This window comes from Mytilus galloprovincialis, chromosome 13, assembly GCF_965363235.1.
Source record: "Mytilus galloprovincialis chromosome 13, xbMytGall1.hap1.1, whole genome shotgun sequence".
NCBI lineage: Eukaryota > Metazoa > Mollusca > Bivalvia > Mytilida > Mytilidae > Mytilus > Mytilus galloprovincialis.
In genome coordinates this window covers 46,772,276-46,793,200 of record NC_134850.1, presented here as the reverse complement: position 1 = coordinate 46,793,200, position 20,925 = coordinate 46,772,276, and the positions used below count along the sequence as shown (strand labels likewise).

Here is a 20,925-nt window from a genome sequence, read left to right as displayed (position 1 = left end):
CAAGGAAAATATTGAAAGCCTTCAAAAACAAGGTGGTTATGAGAAGTGATATAATCGTATTGAATTATTTTTCCATTTTATACATTTTTTTTTTTCAATTTTGTCACTGAATGAACACATACTTCAGTAATATGAATGACCTCAACACTTTGTCTTCTTTAAAAACATAAAAATAATTATATATAATAATAGCTGACATCCATTTGTCTAAGAAAAAACTTAAATAACTAAAATACTGAACTCCGGGAGAAATTCAAAACGGAAAGTCCCTAATCAAATGAAAAAACAGATCAAACGAATGGACAACAACTGTCATATTCCTGACTTGGTACAGACATTCTCAAGTGTAGAAAATGGTGAATTGAACCTGGTTTTATAGCGCTAAATCTCTAACTTGTATGACAGTCGTATAAAATTCAATTATATTTATAACAATACGTCAACAAAAAAAGACATAATAGGTATACCGCCATCAACACCATGTTCTAATCTCAAGTTTTGTTTTTTCTACAAAAATATGGAATATTATTTTTTCTTTAGCAAATTTCATTTATCGAAACTAGTTACACACCTGAACAAATATTTTCAAGATTGAAATATCCTGCCATGACTTTTAGATAAAATTTCATCAAAATAAAAGACACGACTGTCTAATGATCAATATAGATTAATTGAAGCATGTAGTTATCATGATTTTTTATCTTGATATAGCAATTATATGCATTGTTTGGCGGCAAAAACTGCATATTTATGTTTTCAATATCTATTGGCCAATTGCCGAAACAAATTAGTTCCCTTTGTCAACCGTAGACTGGTTTTTTACCGAACAAAATTGCAGAGTATGATGAATTGAAAATGATGTATCGGTTGTTTAACTAATAGAAAAAAGAAGATGTGATATTATTGCCAATGAGACAACTATCCACAAAAGACCAAAATGATACAGACATTAACAACTATAGGTCACCGTACAACATTCAACAATGAACAAAGCCCATACCGCATAGTCAGCTATAAAAGGCCCGATAAGACAATGTTAAACAATTCAAACGAGAAAACTAAATATTTTATGAAAAATAAAATATGTTTAAAGTTTTTAGCTAAACAACAAATTAATGTAAATAAAAGATTTGAAAACCTTAAAGATTACTCAAATTACGCACTGGTAAATTTGCTCCTTCTGCTAGCTCTCCATTGTAAATAAAAATTAATGTCCTTTATAAGGGAGACAACTAAAAAAGGGATCTCTAATTACATGGTCGATAACAGGAATTGGAAAAGGGACTATTGCCATGCCTTCTCAACACTAGATTGTTTACATATGTCATTGAGTATGGAAATACAGTTATTTTTTCCCATTTGTATTTAGTCCTTGCTTTAACGACAAGGACTAAATACAAAATGGAAAAAAAAACATTTTAAGTTTATTTTAATGTAATGACTATTGATACAATTTGTCGAGTAAAGCTTTGCTTTTAAAATCAAATTTTACAAAAGACGATTGAATATTCTACACACATGGTCACTTGCTCAAACATAACTTAAATGTTACGGGTAAACTTTATGACAAAGAACATTTCTTATTTTATTTGGACGGCATCTTTATCCTTTAAAAACGTTAACGTTATTCGTATGCGACTGTCATACAGCCCTTGGATGGTTTAAACTTGCCAAAAAAATGTATAGGGTATAATGGTGTATTGTATATGGTGCAATGGTAGAAGGTGTATGGGCTTACGATGTATTGTGGAAGGGGAAGTGTTTAATGGTGTATGAGAAATGATGTAATTGTGTAACGTGAATATAAAGTGTATTTACCATAGTTTAAAACTATGCAAACTAATTTGTGATCAAAATTCGTTTTTGTAAATAAATTAACTATTTTGTAGTTGTACGCTTTCTTTGAAATTAAAAGGCATATTGAGTAATTTTGGATGGTGTAGATAGTAATTTTAAGGTGTATGGTGGAAAGGTGTAACTTGTATGGTGTATGGTATTTTGATGTATGTTGAATAGTGTAATGGTGTATGGTGTAAGTGGGAAGTCAAGTTTATACCACCAAAGGACTGTACAAGTGAGAGGTTCAGCTACCGACAAAAAAGATTTAATCCACCATTTCCTACATAAGATAATGCCTGTACCAATAGTTATCAAAGAAACCAGGATTATTATTTATTACACCAGACGCGCGTTTCGTCTACATAAGACTCATCAGTGACGCTCATATCAAAATAGTAATAAAGCCAAGTCAGGAATATAACAGTTGTTGTCCATATGATTGATGTGTTTGAGATTTTAATTTTAGTCATGTGATTATAGACTTTCCGTTTTTGTTTTTCCTAGGATTTCAGTATTTTTGAGATTTTGCTTTAACAAATTTCTATAGTGACATGAATAGCAAGAGTTGCATCCCGTTTATCATTTGACTATTCGAGACATCAAAACTGATTGGAAATTAATTTTACTAGTCTTCCATTAAGACCATTGTTGTTTTTTGGTTGATCCAAATTTTGTGTAAGTATTTGTCAGCAGATAACAGTAAGACAACCGAAAATCAAGTCATTTTCTACGAAAGAATGATAAAACTATTGATTCCAAAACATTGAAAGAAATACATTTTTTAAATAGGCAATAACGCTACTTTTTAAAATGTTTTGTCAACATGCTGCAATAACAAGTTATGCATTTTTATCGCAATCTAATTTGGTCGTAAATGTCGCTAGAAAACCTGATAAACTATAGACCACCTACATGTCAGAAAAGTAGGACATTGTTTCCAACATAGATCATAACTGTATTGTATTGAATCTTGAAACGGTTTGAAACATAAGGTAGGTGTTGGGATATTTCTTTATTGTTTTTATGACGTGTCTAAAAACTACCATCGCAAAGTGTAAAGACATTAAGGGAGTTCGCTTCTCAGTTTCATAGTAATTTTTAAAACACTAGTTTATATTGACAGGGGATTAATAAAGGAATCCAAAGAGCCAAAAAGATATATAGGTTACCGTGCTTGTTTTCTAGATATTAGCCTATGAAATTTTGGCGGGAAAATATTCTCTCTTGACTTTTCATAGCTTATTCATTGACAAGTTGAAGTTCTCAAAAACTGTTAAAAAGTAATTAAAATTTTATAAGACTTTTACAGATGGATTATCATTTTACATGTAAAAGATTTATAAAAAGAAAAATGGGGGTCACCGGGCAATTTTTTTCAAGGCATTCAAATGGATAAAACCAGAGGATTCCGAAAATCTGACAAAAAATCTAAAACATGACAAGCCAGCTTCCTTAATGATCAACATAATTATATATTATACTCTTCACTTCCCATTCGCAAAGTAGACCTGAACTATTAGTTAGTTTAAATTAATAACAAAGGCCGTCGACAGTGAAACAATTACAGACAATTTGAAGTCGTGCAATCTTTAAGAGTTGAACGAGTTGACATAAATCAGATCACACTTCGAGACAGGTAGAGATATGATTACTTTTAAATGTAGTTCGCCAACACAGAAACAATTTACAGGATATTTTATCATGAAAGTTTAATATGTTTATGTAAATAATTTATAAATTACATGTGCTACTAAGCAATTTTGTAGATGTAAAGTTAACAGACCATCAACATACATGTAGTTATTCTATAAACACTGTCGTTTTCTCCATACTTGCAAATGGAATATTAAACTGGATACGGGTCAAACTGTTACCCATTTTCCTTCTTCGAAGTAATGTATAAAGATATGTGATAAAATACATTTCCAATAATTCAAAAATACATTTCATCTGTTTTGGTTTTTTTTTTTCTTAAATATATTGTTTTTACCATTTCTTTTTAAGAAAATAGATGCTTAAGATAATTTGGAAACTCTTTTATTTATGACTTTTTTTTTATCTTCCTTTAATAAGAAGCTGGAGTAAGATGATGAAATTGTTGTATTTCTGTGTATGCATATCTGGGTTAATCGGCCAAGGACAAGCTTTTTGTGAATTTACACCCAATGTGTCAAAAGCATGTTTAGACTTTTGGACATTCACTGATATGACATATGGTTGCCTAAATGTAAAGAACAATATAAAGTTTTCTGGACTCAGAAAAACTGTTGATGGAGAATATTTGATAAGTGTCAATACTACAGACATGAATACAGGGGTAAGTGGTGCCAATTACTAACTCGATCAATCTGACAAGGCTTTCTCATGTTTCAGTCATTGCATTTTTTGTAGGATTGCTATTGTCTTAAATTAACACGAATTGATTTTTTTAAATTTGAAAACCAACCCCAAGAAATTTTCCCATAAACATGCCTTTTAAATTTACCAGACGACAAAATAAGTATCTTTAAAAAAAGATCGTGGTTCGTGAATAAAATGTTTCGTTTGTGTAATGATACTGCATCAGTATCGGTCACTCAGTTGTGATGCTGAATCATATTGTCCTCAATCCCTAATATCGATAGTCAGCTACCAATACGCTAATAAAACTTTGCAATCGATCCTGGTTACACATCTCACCATGAAGTCCGTTACATTTAATCGAAACGGACATAACATTATCAAACTCGATATTAAGTACCAAGGGGTAGAGGTATATTTATATTCGGAAACGGGTAAGGATGGATGGGAACAATCGAAGTCATAAATTTAGTAACGGTTGTCATTGATCCTATTTGTTTGTTTATTTCAACTTTTACAAAAAGATTGATATATTATGCACATATTTTAGTTTCAGTATCAGCTTTAAAATGTTAGGTTTAATGAGTTGTCCTTCCTATTTAAATTTTTATAATCAGAATATTAGTGTGTGTTCTGGAGAATAATTCAACCGGGTACTATTGATGAAGTAGGGTTTTCCCTGCAGTAATTGATATCACAACAAGGGTTTATTGTTTTACTTTCCAAACAGGTGAGGACTATTTTTTGTCCTTCAAATGTTTCTTATCCGATTTTATTTTTACTTCAAAATACCTAAACAAATGTATAAACGTACTACCTGTAAGGTGATGTAACCACTTTTGTTTTTTTAGATTAAAAAAAACAAAAATGCGGTGTTTTTTATGCATTTGTATATAATTCACTAGAAACATTGCCGACTGAATGGAAGATTCATAATTGATAAAACTTGACAAAAAATCATATCAATAATCCAACACGTTCATGTATAACTTTATGACTGAGTGAAAGTACTTAATCTATATACATTATTATGTAAATAGTGTAAGTTTGAACTCGATGCAACTATTTTTAGAAAAAAGATATTAACTAATTTTTGGAAATAATGTTGACTCAATGTTGCCTTTGAGTAACATGGATTCAATATCATTTTTTGAAAAAAGCTACGTCGAGTAAATGTTTCAAAATAATGAAAACAAACAAGGTATATATTGGAGAAACATGTAGCTATATATAGTCAAAAGCAAGAAGAAAGAAGAATATTATAAAACCATTTAAGATATTAGCCAATAAATATTATAGGCAACTAAGTGGATAATCTATAATTGATAAAAATGATATGTAAATGAACATGTTAAGTTAATTTTTATAGAACATTATAGCAGTATGGGTTCGAAAGGCTGATGGACATTGTACAATGAACTGCTGTGGTAAGTGTTGAATCAATTACTATAAAAGGCCCTGAAATAACACTGTAAAACAATTCAAACGAGAAAACTTACGGCCGTATTTATATAAAAAAAATATAAACGAAAAACAAATATGTAACACATAAACAAACGACAACCATTGAATTACAGGCTTCTGACTTGGGACAGGCACATACAAACATAATGTGGCGAGGTTAAACATGTTAGCGGGATCCCAACCCTTCCCCTAACCTGAAACAGTGGTATAACAGTACAATATAAGAACAAACTATAAAAATACGTTGAAAAAGGCTTAACTCATCAGATGGACAAAAATACAAGTGGATAACGCCATTATGTGAGCGAAAAGGCACAAGAAGGTGACAGATTGAGCCAAACTTGAAAATTATACAAAAACTCATTAATTTATTTTATATCTTATGTACACCAAAATTAAATATTAACCGTGGCTAATCGAAGGTATTACATTTGGATCAATTATTTAACACTTACTAGTGACTTGGTCGTAAAATATAATACAAAATTCAAAGGTGACTTGTGTGTGGAAGGTACAAAAATGAAAATAACAAAATAACTAATACATATATTTCTTATTGGTTTTTGTAGATAGGAAGACAAACCAGCGACGTCTCCTTCTTGGTAAGTATCAAACTTATTTAATCAATGAGTGATAGATTTCTCTTTTAGAAATTTAAACTACACAGAGAACAAAATATATTGTATATATTTAAAAGGACAGGTTAACTTTAAAAAGTTTAAATACCTTGTCCAGATACAGACGGCACTGTGGAAAGCTTTCAGTGGGTTCGCAATAAACAATATCGTATTTTGAAAAAGACGTAATTCGCTGATTTTTTTATTTGTCTTTCTGTAAGTTATTCAAGTATTTAGCACGACATTTCAAAATAAAAAAAACAAACAAAAATAACTCCTTTATATCTGTTGATGTAAATTCCCGCTGTATCATATGAAGTTTATACTCATCCTTTAGAAAGTTTCGTTTTGTTTTACTATTGAAAGATACCAAATATCGTGATGTTACCTACAACATTTCATAGATTATCAAATATGCGATTATCTGTATATGAAAGTAAGCATTTGAAATTTTAGAACCTAATAACGCTATGGTTTTTATGGAGAAGTGATCAGTTGTTTATATTGTTCCTCAAAATATACATTTATACAAGTACAAGAGCGATGAAAGATACCAGAGGTATATTCAAACTTAAAAGCTGAAAACAAAATGGCAATGCATGTGCCAAAAAAAAAAAACGATAATGACAAAATACAAACAAAAATTGTATAGTGATAATCTTAATGGATAATTGATCATGAGTTGTTTAAATGGATTGTATTGTCATGTTTTGAATTTATGTATTTTTTGACAGACCAATGTAAGTATATTCTAATTACTTTCTATCTTTAATTTTTTTTTATTATTATATTTTTTATTATTATTATCATTACTATTAATCCAAATGAATATGAAGGCATTCATTAAAACTATAGTAAACTAGCATAACGTAAGCAAGTGAATGAGACATTTTGACTATAGAAGAACACTCATCAAATTACAGTTTCAATATATAATGAAGCGCTAGATGACATTTCTAGCGCTGATAAATACAGATAGCTTATAGTTATTCTCATGCCCATGGCAACTAGTCACATTTTAAAGGAGGTTTTCCAAATGTATAATGATTTTTAAATGCCGTCGCTGTGTGTATAAAAATATCAACAACGAGTCAACAATATAGTTTTGTATTCCTCTATTAACAGAACATATTATATATACTGACGTAACACATTGGGTGCATGGGAATAAAAATATATGATAATGATATTCACTCTTAATATTCTCTAATAATTAACATTTGTATGAGATACCGAAGGATACCAAATGCACATTATTACTCATAAGTCGAAACCAAACTGACAACGCCATGGCAAATGACACAGACCTGTGTACAGAATTTGTTGTCATTATATATCATTTGTGGTTTATAATCATATACAATTGATATAAGTTATATGCATAAAAAATCCTATGATAAAAACAGCATATGTTTTCCTATGTTTAAAGCGAACACTAAGTAACTGTGGCCTAAACGATATTCAATGATATCTAAAGTTTTTAAACTTAAAAGAAAAAGAAATAAACTTAAACAACATGTTATAAATTTCAAATGTATGGTGAAATGAATCGTGACTCTAAAGAAACACTTCTATCTAATCTAAAAAGTAAAATAGCAGAAGTATCGAACTCTACGGGAAATTCAAATCGAAAAGTCTATTATCAAATGACAAAATCATAAGCTAAAACACATTAAACGATCAAATTCCTGATTTGGTACAGACATGGCCCTTTGTAGAAAATAGTGGATTCAACCTGGTTTCATTGCTAGCTGAACCTCTCACTTGTATGGCAGATACATAAAATTCTAGTATTTATCTAAAAGTTTTTATATTATTTATTTTACATTAATTTAGAAAAAACTTAATGTAATTACAATTATGTCGTTCTTTCACTATAAATTGTTCTATATACACAAGCTACCTGCATATGCCGCAGTGTATTTAAACGTGTAATCATTTCAGTGATTCACCTTGATTTAAAGAAGGGTAAGTATGTTACAGTAGACTCTAATTGTATAATAAAAATTCGTGCTACTAATCAAGAATTACCTGATAAAAATTACACGAAAGGTATTATCGCTATCATATTCAATGTAATGTAATTTCAAACCAAAAATACTACAATCTTCGCAAAGAGAAAAAATATAGAGCTATAAATGTAAAGAGTTGACCACAATTTCAATGTCCAGCTTTCTAAAGTATTTAAACCTAGTGTCAGTTAATTGACAATTAACATTTGAAATGGCATGATGAAAATGTAAAATGACAAAAAACTGAACTCCGAGGAATATTCAAAACGAAAAGTCGGTTATCAAATGGCAAAACCAAAAATTCATACACATCAAACAAAAGGATAAGAAATGTAATACTTGGTACAGGTATTTGCATATGTCGAAAATACTTGAATAATTGAAAACTTGAAGAGCTGTATGATAAAATAATTAAGTTGTTTAATTGAACCGATAATTTAAGACACATATATTATGTTTTTGGTAAATGTTCTATTTGGTAAAAATGAAGTCATCTATTTGAAAATCATAATTAAAATCGTCACGAGTTTATTGCGTGTAATGGAGTATCTGTGTCACAGATGACAACTTTTAATGTATAATTGTCGTAACCAGAATCCCGTCCTCTTCTTCTCAATTGTGACCTCAAATTACCTTAAAAGATGATCACAATATATAATGTATTTTAAATTTCTAGGCAGATGATATTAGAAATTTCTAACATAAAATATGCCATTTAATGATATGAGAATATTCAAAGAAAGGCGAAGGATACCAAAGCAATAAAACGTTGAAAAAAATTACCAAGGTTAAACAACTGTATACAAAACACAGCATAGATAACTAAAGACCGCGCAACACGGAAACAACAAGGGTGGTTTTATGTACTATTAATACAGCGAACAAACACAGTTCGTGAGAAAGAAAAAAAAATCCCATTGGTACGTTTTTATCTTTAAAGGAAACTATTCACGGAATAAACGCGTGAAATATTTATTATTTGCATTACATTTAAGAGTGTGAGCATACATGCCATGAACACGCGGGGAGCTGTACGTTTGTTGGATTAACAGTTTTATGTCATTGTAATGGAGGATATTCAGGACATCATTGTGAGAAAGGTATATCAAACCTTGTGATCATGTTGATGGCATTTGTTGTAAACGCGGTTCCTTAAAGATACGTATTTCTTACTTTAATGTAAAAAAAATTTAAACCTTTTTCTATATTTCCCTGATGCATATGTACAGCTCGGATTAATTATCTAGTATTTGTAATATTTTTGAATTGTTTAGAGTTTTGTATGCTCTTCAATATTAGTTCTTAGGAAAAGTGTCAAGGAAAATGGGAACCGTTTACGTATTAGTACAAACAATGTATTATTCTTCCGATGCTCATAGTGCAAAATCATCATTTTGATTTCGTAATGAGTTATTCATTACACATATTTCCCGTAAGCGAATTTTACGTGTTCTCCGCTTTGGTTGACCTTTTATGGTATGAACTTACTATGTACCTGTTTTTAATTTGTTGATAAAGTAACGCATCATTTAGACATATCTATGCAAAAAATAACGCTAATTTGTTTTACAAAAACAGTAATGACATATCTCTTTTAATGTCTAAAGCATTCCAAAAAGATTTTAACAAAAAGAGTGAGTAGATGAAATGTGATCAGTCTTATTTAACATAAAAAGTAAATTTGAATACTGTAAACCAACTTATTTTCGCGACTTTCGCGAATAGAAAAAATAACGCGAATATTAATTGCCGCGAATATGTTATACATTGATCATTCCTTATTGAACTTCAGAAAATCGCGAAATTAAATAGCCGCGAAGTGGTCTAAAAAGGGTAAAACGCGAAATTAAGTATCCGCGAAAATAAGTTGGTTTACAGTGTTAAAAGACCCGATTTGTCTTCCTCATTCTATTTTGTCAGACACTAAAGTTTATGTTGTTTTATTTTTATTGTTCGGTTGAGTATTTAATATTTAGTATTTGTGTATGTATGTTTGGCCTGAAGTAAGATTATATATCTTGCAACTAGTTTCCATTTGATACCAAACTTATCAAATTGATTGATATTTTTCTTTATATGAATGCATAACTGTAAATTTTGCACGATATGATTGCCATTTTGACAGCTGTTTATACAATTTATTTTTTTTACATTAGAGGAACCGTGTCATAATGTTGAGTGTCAACACGGAGGAAATTGTTCATCTGGATTATGTTCTTGTGTGAATGGTTTCACCGGTCAACATTGCGAAATAAGTAAGTATAAAAAAGAAGATGTGGTATGATTGCCAATGAGACAACTATCCACAAAAGACCAAAATGACACAGATATTAACAACTATAGGTCACCGTAAGGCCTTCAACAATGAGCAAAGCCCATACCGCATAGTCAGCTATAAAAGGCCACAATAAGACAATGTAAAACCAAATCAAACGAGAAAACTAACGGCCTTATTTATGTAAAAAAATGAACGAAAAACAAATATGTAACACATAAACAAACGACAACCACTGAATTACAGGCTCCTGACTTGGGACAGGCACATACATAAATAATGTGGCGGGGTTCAACATGTTAGCGGGATCCCCCTCCTAACCTGGGACAGTGGTATAACAGTACAACATAAGAACGAACTATAAAAATCAGTTGAAAAAGGCTTAACTCATCAGATGGACAAAAATACAAGTGGACGTGGCCTGGTACTTATACATCCCGACACAAAAAGACACAATGAACAGATCTGAGAGTACTCGAAGTTATCTGACAGCTAGTTCAAAGCCACTAACAACTAATAAAAAATCATGCATCTAAGACTATCAATCCGTACACATCCAAAATCCAATGGATGTAGTGTAAAGACATCATAAACAGCCAGAGAAAAACATGACCTTGTGCAATGCCAAGTTACAGGTATCGACAGATTGTAGATCCATGAATATGTATATGCATATAACATACTAGTAATATTTAGTTAGCTTTTAATTTACTGATAACAAAATCAATATTTATACCAATAAAAACAATATTCAATGATCTTATTACAGTGTTGAATAGGTAACCCTTTAGAATAAGTTTATTTAAAGGAGCGACAAGTTTACATGGATCATTTCTAAATTTCCGGGCACGGTTAACAACATTTCCGTAAAAATGAGGATGTGCTATCCCGTTTGAAATAAGTTTTCTACAGGTACAACCAAACTTCAAAACCAAATCTTTATATCTATAGAAAAAATTAGTGAAGGTTTTAAGTAATTTATGGTGACGATATCCCTGGTTTATAATAATTTACCAGTAATACATAGGTTGCGTCCGTTAAAATCAAAAACGTCACAACAGACATGTAATTGTATGTGCTTAGTGTAAGCATTTATAAAGAGTATTGATTTTATTGATTTGTCTAGTAGTGTTTAATTACTCTACCGTTCAGAACTTTATACCTCCATAAATATTATAGTTATTATTATGATTTCCATTTATATACTTTCTTTGTTTATGTTTATAAAATAGCTACTAATTGCTAGAGAGACAATAAAGTCGTCTGCACAGTTTCATGGTTTTAATACATCTGATCAACTAATACAAATTACACACATGATAAGACGCGATTATAACGGTCTGCGTCTGTTAAAGTAATTAAGTTCTGTAGTGACTTTAGATAAACAATTTCAATACATTACATCTCTCCCTTTCTAGATTTTATCTTTATCAGTCAGTTGAATAATAAAATGAAATAAAATTAATGAATTGTGAAACTAGCCATAAAATGATTTTTTTTCTTTAATACATTAACGATGTCCATAAAACAGCGGTGTAATAATGTCCAAATGTTGTATACACAGTTCTCAGTGCGGTCAACATAGCAATTAATATCACGAATGAATGAATGAATCACAAATGAATTAAAGTGTAAAATTCTTTGGTATTCTCAGTCTAAATAGTACTAAAGACATCATACGATACGCAGAAAATTAAAACTTATTCACTTGATCATAAATACTAAGCGTGATGCCTAGTTAAATGTGAGCTCAGTATTATTATGCCTGTTCACTAGCTACACATTACTTTACATAACATTACTTTACATAACATTACTTTACATAACATTACTTTACATAACATTACTTTACATAACATTACTTTACATAATCATTTAAGTACGCCGGTATTTTATTTATTCTTCCTGACGTCCTTAGTTGTGTTGCTGGTTCTTCCACTTTTTTCTCATTATTTACAATTGTCGGTGGTATTTTAACTTGCTTATAAAACGAATATTTTCGAGTGATCGTGTGTCCATCATCTCTTCTAGCTGTTAACCTTGTACCATTCCTTTCAACTATTTTGTATGGATTAGAGTTATACGGAGTTGAAAGATTGTTTTGTTTGTCTTGCTTGACCACTACAGTGTCACCAATTTGTAAATTTGACGGTTCAGCATTTCTCTTTGTATCTTCATAGTCCTTCATTTTATCATTTTTCCTCTGATCAGTTTCTCGAATTTCTTTGTCTTCATATTTTGGTGTTATTGTTGGTAATTTGGTTTTGATATTTCTACCAAATAAAAGTTTTGCTGGTGGAACTTCCGTTGTTGCGTGTTTTGTCGCTCTATAGTTACGGAGGAATGTAAACATTTCCTGTTTCCAATTTTTATGTTGCGTGTGTGTTGCTCTGGTTGATTTCCCAATGCTACGCATAAATCGCTCGCACTCTGTATTGCTATGAGGCCATAATGGTGTTATTTTTCTATGCGTAAATCACATATATGTCGCAAAGTCTCTGAATTCTTTTCCTTGCCACGGGCTTCCATTATCCGTTTTTGGTATATTCGGTATTCCAAATGTTGAAAATACTTTGTCAAGTAGTGGTATAACCGCTTTTGCAGAAATTGTTGTTAGTGTTTCTACAACTGGATATCGTGAATACTCATCCATTATCACCATGAGATAATGTCCACTCGGAAATGGTCCACAGAAATCCATGCTAAGATATGTCCATGGTGCATCTGGTAGTTCTGACATAGCTAACGGTTCAAAAGTTTTCTTTGGCGTGGCTGCTAAACATGGAATACAAGCTTTACATGTATCTTCTACACGTTTGTCTATACCAGAAAAATAAACTTTTTCCCTTAGTAACTGTTTTGTTCGCACAATTCCCTGATGACCGTCATGTGCAAATGTTATAACTCGGTCTGTAAGTTTGTGCGGAATGACAATCCTATTACCATGCATCACGATTTCTCCTTGTCTGTGTTCACTGCCGTTAATTCGTTCTTTAAACGAGCAAACGTATCAAGAGATTTGTTGTCATATGAATTTTCCCAGTTTCCCGATTTCACGGCTTTGATAACATACTGAATATTCATACCGGCTTTGGACTCTAATGCAATTTCTTCAATTGTCATTGCTTTCGGTATTGCGTTCTCTGATATATAATTCACGAATTCTTCTGCTACCTCGGAATGATCAGTTCGATTTGCTTCGTTAATATTCGGATGTCTCGACATGTAGTCTGCGGCATTTGATTTTCCTGATTTGTACTTAACATCGAAATCATACGTTTGCAGTCTTAATCTCCATCTTTAAATTCTCGCTGGCGGTTTCGATTTTGGATTGTTGAAAATACATTCCTGGACCAGTGGTTGATGATCGGTTATGAGTGTAAATTTGTGTCCGTACAGGTAAAGATGAAAGCGTTCTATAGCCCATACTATGGTTAGTCCTTCTCGCTCTGTCTAACTGTATCGTTTTTCTACATCACCAAGCGCACGGCTTGCGTATGCATTAACTCTGCCATCCTGAGTAAGTAACGCACCAACACTTACTGGACTTGCATCAACTATAAGAACAGTGGCCTTTCTTGGATCAAAATAAGCCATTATCCTATTGTTCATAAAATCCTGTTTAAGTGCCTCAAACGATTGTTGTTGTTCTGAAGTCCATGTCCATGTCACTCCTTGCTTTGTTAAATGTCTTAATGGTTCGGTTATTGTAGAATATTCTGGTATAAATCTTCCAACGTAGTTAGTCATCGCTAAAAAGCTACGTACTTCCGATATGTAACTCGATATATTAGTGTTACGAATTGCTTCAACTTTTCTCGGATCTGCTGATATTCCTTTGAGCAGCAACCTCTGTCAAGGAAAGCATGACAGGAAATACAAGCCTGGGAATGTCGTATTAATTGGGGGATATATACTCCGTATGCAGGTGCTGCTGGAATGTTTTTTTCATTTTGTATACTGACCTGCAATACAAGGCTTCAGGTACATGACATATAATTTTAAACACGTGATCGTTATATCAAATTAAAACAGGAGAATGCTACACCATATGGAATGTAATTCAATATATTTTAACTAATTTGATTATTTTTTTTAAAAGTCACAGGTTCAACTATATTTCTTAAGGAAGACTGAAAGCAGCAGATAAAAAAAAATGATATTGCACGATTTTATTACTCGAAACAAATAATCAAAAGAGTATACCTTATGGGTGGATATTTATCAATTATGCACTCTTGACGAGGTCAGTACGTTATACATTGACCAGTTCAGATTATATTAACCGAGGACGATATTCCTCGTATCAACCTCAAACAAAGGCTATAGTAATGCATAGTGTTAAACTTGATATTAAAACTTCGCTATAATAAGTTGTTTTACAATTATACATGTTCAATAGATAATGTACTATGAATGCCACTATAATGTTATTTGCCTGAAGATAATATTATTGGGTTCTAATATATATCAATTCAAGATATTTCACTTTGTTTTGTTTACTTCTGTATCTTTCAAGATATGTCGTGTGTTAGTTGTTAAAAGTCTATTAAACCGTTAGTTAAAATAATTTATAAATTGATAAAACAAAAACAGAAGAGATTTGTAAATCAAATGCATGAAGCAATATTGATCTTTTGCTTTTGCTGAACTGTTTATGAACTAAAATATATCTCTTTAACAGTGATGCCAGCAACAACTGTAAAAAGTATACAAACAACGCAAACTACAGGTCAGCAGACAATATCAGCAGTGCAAAATATACAATCAACGCTAACTGCAAAACAGCAGACGATACCAGCCTTAAAGCAATGTGTAGATGAACAGTTTGTCAACTGTCAGGATCCAGATATATGTCAATCACCATTTAGTGGCAGGTGCCCGTTAAGTTGTAAACTTTGTGGTATGTGTAAATTATGCTACACCAGATAAACAATTGTATTCCTGGAGACTAGTCAAAGTAATCGTGTTTCAAACCGAGAAATGCTATTGTACGATTTTATTAATATTAACCAGGGTTTGGTTTGAGCTTCTTGGTGACGGTTAATCCAGAAATATGGTTTGAACGCATACAATTTATACAGTGTTGTTTCAATGTTAATAATATTATGATAGGACTTATATTTTAGTCAATTCTTGTAGTGAAAATATTTTTCAACCGATCTACTATTTTTGAATTTTACAATTTATGACAGTAAATATATTGCTCAACATCGTAAAATAAAAATATGTATTTCGTACATATATAAGACAGTCATCCTTCAACTTAGAAATTGAAATGGCATTACTGAAATAAGAGTGTAAAACGACTTTATATCATATCAGCAGGTTAGAACTATGCCATTGCTTTCAGTACTACAATTTTATGTTGATATGATGTTTGTCATTACTGTTCTTTAAACCGTAATATAAGAGTAACTTGCTATTTTATACTTTTGATTTTAAATGTACGTTCTTCGTTATTGTTTGTACTATGCAATATTAATAGTAGAGGGTACAAAGCTAACATACAATGAGCAATTCTTGGAAATTCGTGATACTAAAACGTTTCAGAATAAAAACGAAACCAAGCACGGTTGATTCATCTTTTCCCACGGAAATCGTTACAAACATGTAGGTTTTAGTACCACTGAAAAGGAATATATACGATCAAAAGAAATATACCTTAGGTAATCAATTCCTGGAGTAGAAATCCTCTAGACCCTGCTTCAAATGTTGAACGTAAACATTATTGTTTTAGGATTAGCTGAAGCCCGCCTGTGTTTTTTTGTATGCTGTGGTGATGACCCATTGGTAATCTTCGAATGATTTATGCTCTTTGGTCGGGTTGATGTCTCTTTTACACATGTCCCAATATTATTCTCATTTGTATATATCAAAGCATAGACATGTTCAAATACTTATTAACGTCAACCTTTTATACGATCCGTCTTTGTAGAAATACTATAATCAATAAAGGTAGTAAATGTTAGAGAAAACCAAACTGTATTAAGAAATAGGTGGTACACAAGTAAAACAGGGAATGTGACATTATTTTATGTTACAGTGCCAATCACCACACAGGAGCCATGTGCTGATAGCAAATTCGTGAATTGTCAAGACCACATGGTTTGTTCATCACCTGTAAGCCAATACTGTCCTGTCAGCTGTGGTACTTGCGGTGTGTATGTTTAAAATTTATATTAATTCAGTGAAATTGATTTTACAATCGGTTATATTGATTGATGATAGACATTTTAATATAGTGCAGGTTCACTTAATGAATAAAATTAGTAATACGGACATTACTTTCTGATATTCAAACTACGGAAACTTCTTCCTGAAATTCACATAACGGAAAATTCTCTCTGAAATTCACATTACGGAAATTTCTTTCTGACAATTTATTACAAAATATAGACATTATGAGGACATGTACTGAACAGGGTGGTAAAATAAATGAATTAGAAAATATTAGCTACATATAGAATATGACAAAAATAGCAGTCCTTATAACATTTCATTCCTATTTCGTTATTTATTATCTTATCTTTAGATGATTTAAATATATTCCAGTAACAGGTTTAAATCTCTTTGTTATCGTCTTTGGAAACACGAAGGCTTTTTTTTCAATGGCCCTTTTATGAGAGAATTTTATGCAACTGTCATACAAGTAAGAGGTTTAGCTAACTATAAAACAGGTTTAATCCACCATTTTCTACATAGAAAAATGCATGTATCCAATCCGAATTGTGACAGTTGTTTTCCTTTCGTTCGATGTGTTTGTGCTCTTGATTTTGTCATTTGAAGACGGACTTTCCGTTTTTGATTTTTCTCGTTGTTTGGTATTGTTGCTATTGTACTTTTCATAGATAGACCTCAGATTAATAATAATGCGTCCATAATCATAAAATAAGGATTAAATGAGAATAGTAAGCTTAAAATCAAAGGGATTTTTATTCTTGAAATATGAATATATATTCGCCTTATTACAAACATTCCCAGAATATATTTCTAATTTTATATATTTGCATTTTTCAGGTTCGAAATCCACTATGCAAGTAAAAACAGCAAAAACGTCAACAGCAACTGGATAGTTGTCTATTACAAAGTAGCATTGACCTAGAGTTATGCCGAATGAAAGCAGACTCATTACAAAATAAAAAGACCGAAAACACTTATTGCATTATATAATCAAACCCTGATCAGAGTTAACATGCCTATAATTTGTTACACGTGACACTTACTTCGTCTACATAAGACTGATTTGTGGCTCTATAATCAAAGCAATTCGGCGGCAAAATGAAATGCAAAATAAAAGAGCTTACAGAAGGTTTGCTAATTACAGAAAATGCAATGTAGTCTAACCCAGGGATAGAAAACCCTAAATAAATTGAATAATTCAAGGTTTGAATATAAATAGTACATGTAAAATGAACATTAGAATGCTATTACATGTCAATACAAAAATGTTAGATACTAGACTGGGTTATACCCTATGGTGCAAGCTTTCTTCAGCAGTGGCATCGACATGTGGAAACCAATACATGTAGAAAAAAGTGTCCTACTTTCCGAACAATTATTTCAATTTCATAGTATTATAGGATCTTGGTTGTTACGTCACATCACGAAGCTATCAGTTTCAGTCGACATACACGCCATATTGAAATAATTACTTATCACATATATAGTCTGATTGGTTGCTTTATGGTGCGGATGAGATACAGCAACAGCTATTGGATATAATGAGAGAAAGAATAACAGACTTCACTTGTCTCAGGATAAGACATCAAATACCGGAAAATTACAGTTCCGATCTACTGTCATTAATTCATGTTCTTTTTACTATGCATATATTGCAGACTGAAATTAAAAATTGAAATATCAATTACTAATACGTGTTTATTTGATTTGTTAATCTGCAATATGTACCATTTGTTTGGCTAAACAATGTTCCTATACATTGTTTACAAATATATATTATCAGTAATTTGAAACTTCTACCAAATAAGGCACACCTCCAGAGTTGTGTCTATTTATATAAGTTTTACTTTTCAACAAGTAAAGTGAATAATTTATTTAAAAGCATAGGTATATATAAACGAACACTCTTAAAGTAAATTCAATTTATATCAATCAATAAGAATATCCCATTTCCAACACTAAATCAACAACCAAATGTACACGGATTACCGCAAATTATGATAGATCGAAGCAGTGCTCATCCTTTTAGAAAGCGTAAATTTGTAGCAATTAAAATCGATAAGAAGATTTGTATGAGTGCCAATTAAACAACCTTCCAATTTGCAAAAAATAAAACCATTATAGGTCAACGTGCGGCCTTCTACACGGAGCCTTGTTTCATACCAAGCAGCAAGCTATAAGGCTATCAAAGGCCTCAAAATGACTGATGTGAAAAAAGGAAAACCAACGGTCTAATATATATATATATATATATATATATATATATATAACTAGAAACACCTATGAACCTCATCAACAAACCACAACCACTCAACAACTGTTTACAAACTTAGAAAAAATGCACACAAATGTAGCGAGTTTAACGTTTGAACAGTCGCCAACCTTTAAAATAATCTGAAACAGAAGTATAACATTAAAACATATAAAGACACACTTTAAATTGTGACACCTTGACTAAGTGTGGTATCTTGTGACAGGTGATTCATGCATAGCAGTAATTGCTGACTATGTCGAAACACAAGTTTGTACTTCCTGCAGAGTTTCTGCACCGCTTGTATCCTATTACCGATGTTGACATCTTGGCTCAGTGTGAATTTTTATGACACGTGAAGTATGCATAACAGTAAACGCTCGCTCTGTCAACACACAAGTTTTTACTTCCTGTAGAGTTTCTGCACCACTTGTATCCTATTACCGATTGTAACATCTTGGCTCAGTGAGGATATTGATGACACGTCATGTATTTTTTCTATGGTCGGGTTGTTGTCTCTTTGGCACATTCCCCATTTCCATTCTCAATTTGATTTTTATTCATAACAGTAAACGCTTGCTCTGTCGACCAACAAGGTTTACTTTTGGAGAAGTTCCTGTGATTCCCTTCGATTCCGTTGCTATTTTTATTTGCCTTCTTAATCGATTATTTGAATGTCGGTGAACTTCTTTTATCTTGACTTATCTAATTCTTCAAAAATGTTCTGCTATGACGTTATGGTCTCTCCTTACTCTGATTTGGAAACAGCTTTCATGCATATTCGGTAATCAAACCCACGACACCTTGTTGGAAATTTGGCAATCAAACAAAGCAAGTGATGAAAGAAAAGAAAACGGTCGAAAGAAGATAAGGTTACCTGAAAGTGGGTTGGAAAATGTAAAACCCAAAATCACATGAATCATGAATGAATGAGTTTAACGGTTCCTCTGGTATCTTTCGCTCCTCTGAACAGTTATCGTGACACAGTTTTATTTATTTATTGACTCTTTAAAGATTACGAGTGTTTGGTACCAGCAAACTCTATCATCTTACTCATTATAAACGTCATTAATGCTTCTGTGTTAAATGGTCCCGATTCGTAAAGTTTGACTTAAAGACCTCAAGGTCAATAAGTTGCCAAATGTTTCTATCAATATCCGAATGGGACATGTTTTGTCGCAAATACGTTTTGGATTCGTATTTAATGTATTTGTAACGAACGTATAGGTCTCCGATTCGTAAATTTGCATTCATTGGTTCAACAGTTTTTTTTTAGCATCATAATCACAAGACACTCGTTATATATGACTGGATTCTATTTTGTTCTCATTGTTTTTCTGAATTTGTAGAATAATACTTTTAACATGTTTAATACATGTAATATTCGAAATAGGAACCCCCATTGCTCGGACGTTTTGTAACAAACTTAAGATAAACAAGCTCAAATTAATACGAAAAAAAAAAGAAATGTCAATCTCTTGTGACAAATGTTTAAAATTAACAATTAAAAAAAAAAACTGATTTAAATCAATGTATATCTTATGTACTTTGCAATGTTTGGTTTTTATTCAATCAAAAGTTAAAATGAATGTTTAAAACAGAACATCATGAGTTCTAACTTATGTAACTATTATCATTTTGGATTTTCCTCAAGAATTAAGTTAATATATAGATATCATGTTGAAAGCCATAGGATTAACGCAGTGTTTGGCAGTATATTCACTAAACACGTACTGCTGCACATAATAGAGATAATAAAAATCCTCCTAATTCGTAACCTTTGTTGTGAGATTTCTGGTTCGGACAGCGTTTCTTTTTTATCGTAGTGCAGTAAGTTCTCATTAATATAAACCTGCGTTTGAGAAGCACATGTGTTAAATGTAAGTATAATTTAACATCTAACATTTCTACAAACTATAAATCATCATCAAATATAGAAGTGTA

The 20,925-nt window shown here is 31.6% G+C and overlaps 1 protein-coding gene and 1 long non-coding RNA gene across 2 annotated transcripts in view; both read left to right on the top strand.

Moving 5' to 3' along the window:
• The first annotated feature begins 2,715 nt into the window (after window positions 1-2,715).
• On the top strand, window positions 2,716-6,249 carry LOC143057101 (uncharacterized). Its single transcript, XR_012972635.1, has 4 exons — window positions 2,716-2,831; window positions 3,913-4,156; window positions 5,549-5,606; window positions 6,213-6,249. It is a non-coding gene; the product is annotated as an uncharacterized LOC143057101 (long non-coding RNA).
• A 554-nt stretch (window positions 6,250-6,803) lies between these two features.
• LOC143056134 (uncharacterized) overlaps window positions 6,804-20,925 on the top strand; it is a 40,923-nt gene continuing 26,801 nt past the window's right edge. Inside the window, exons 1-4 of the mRNA XM_076229218.1 lie at window positions 6,804-6,819; window positions 8,160-8,228; window positions 9,268-9,372; window positions 10,429-10,527. Coding sequence (XP_076085333.1) covers window positions 6,804-6,819; window positions 8,160-8,228; window positions 9,268-9,372; window positions 10,429-10,527 — 289 coding nt within the window. The remainder of the gene's footprint in view (window positions 6,820-8,159; window positions 8,229-9,267; window positions 9,373-10,428; window positions 10,528-20,925) is intronic.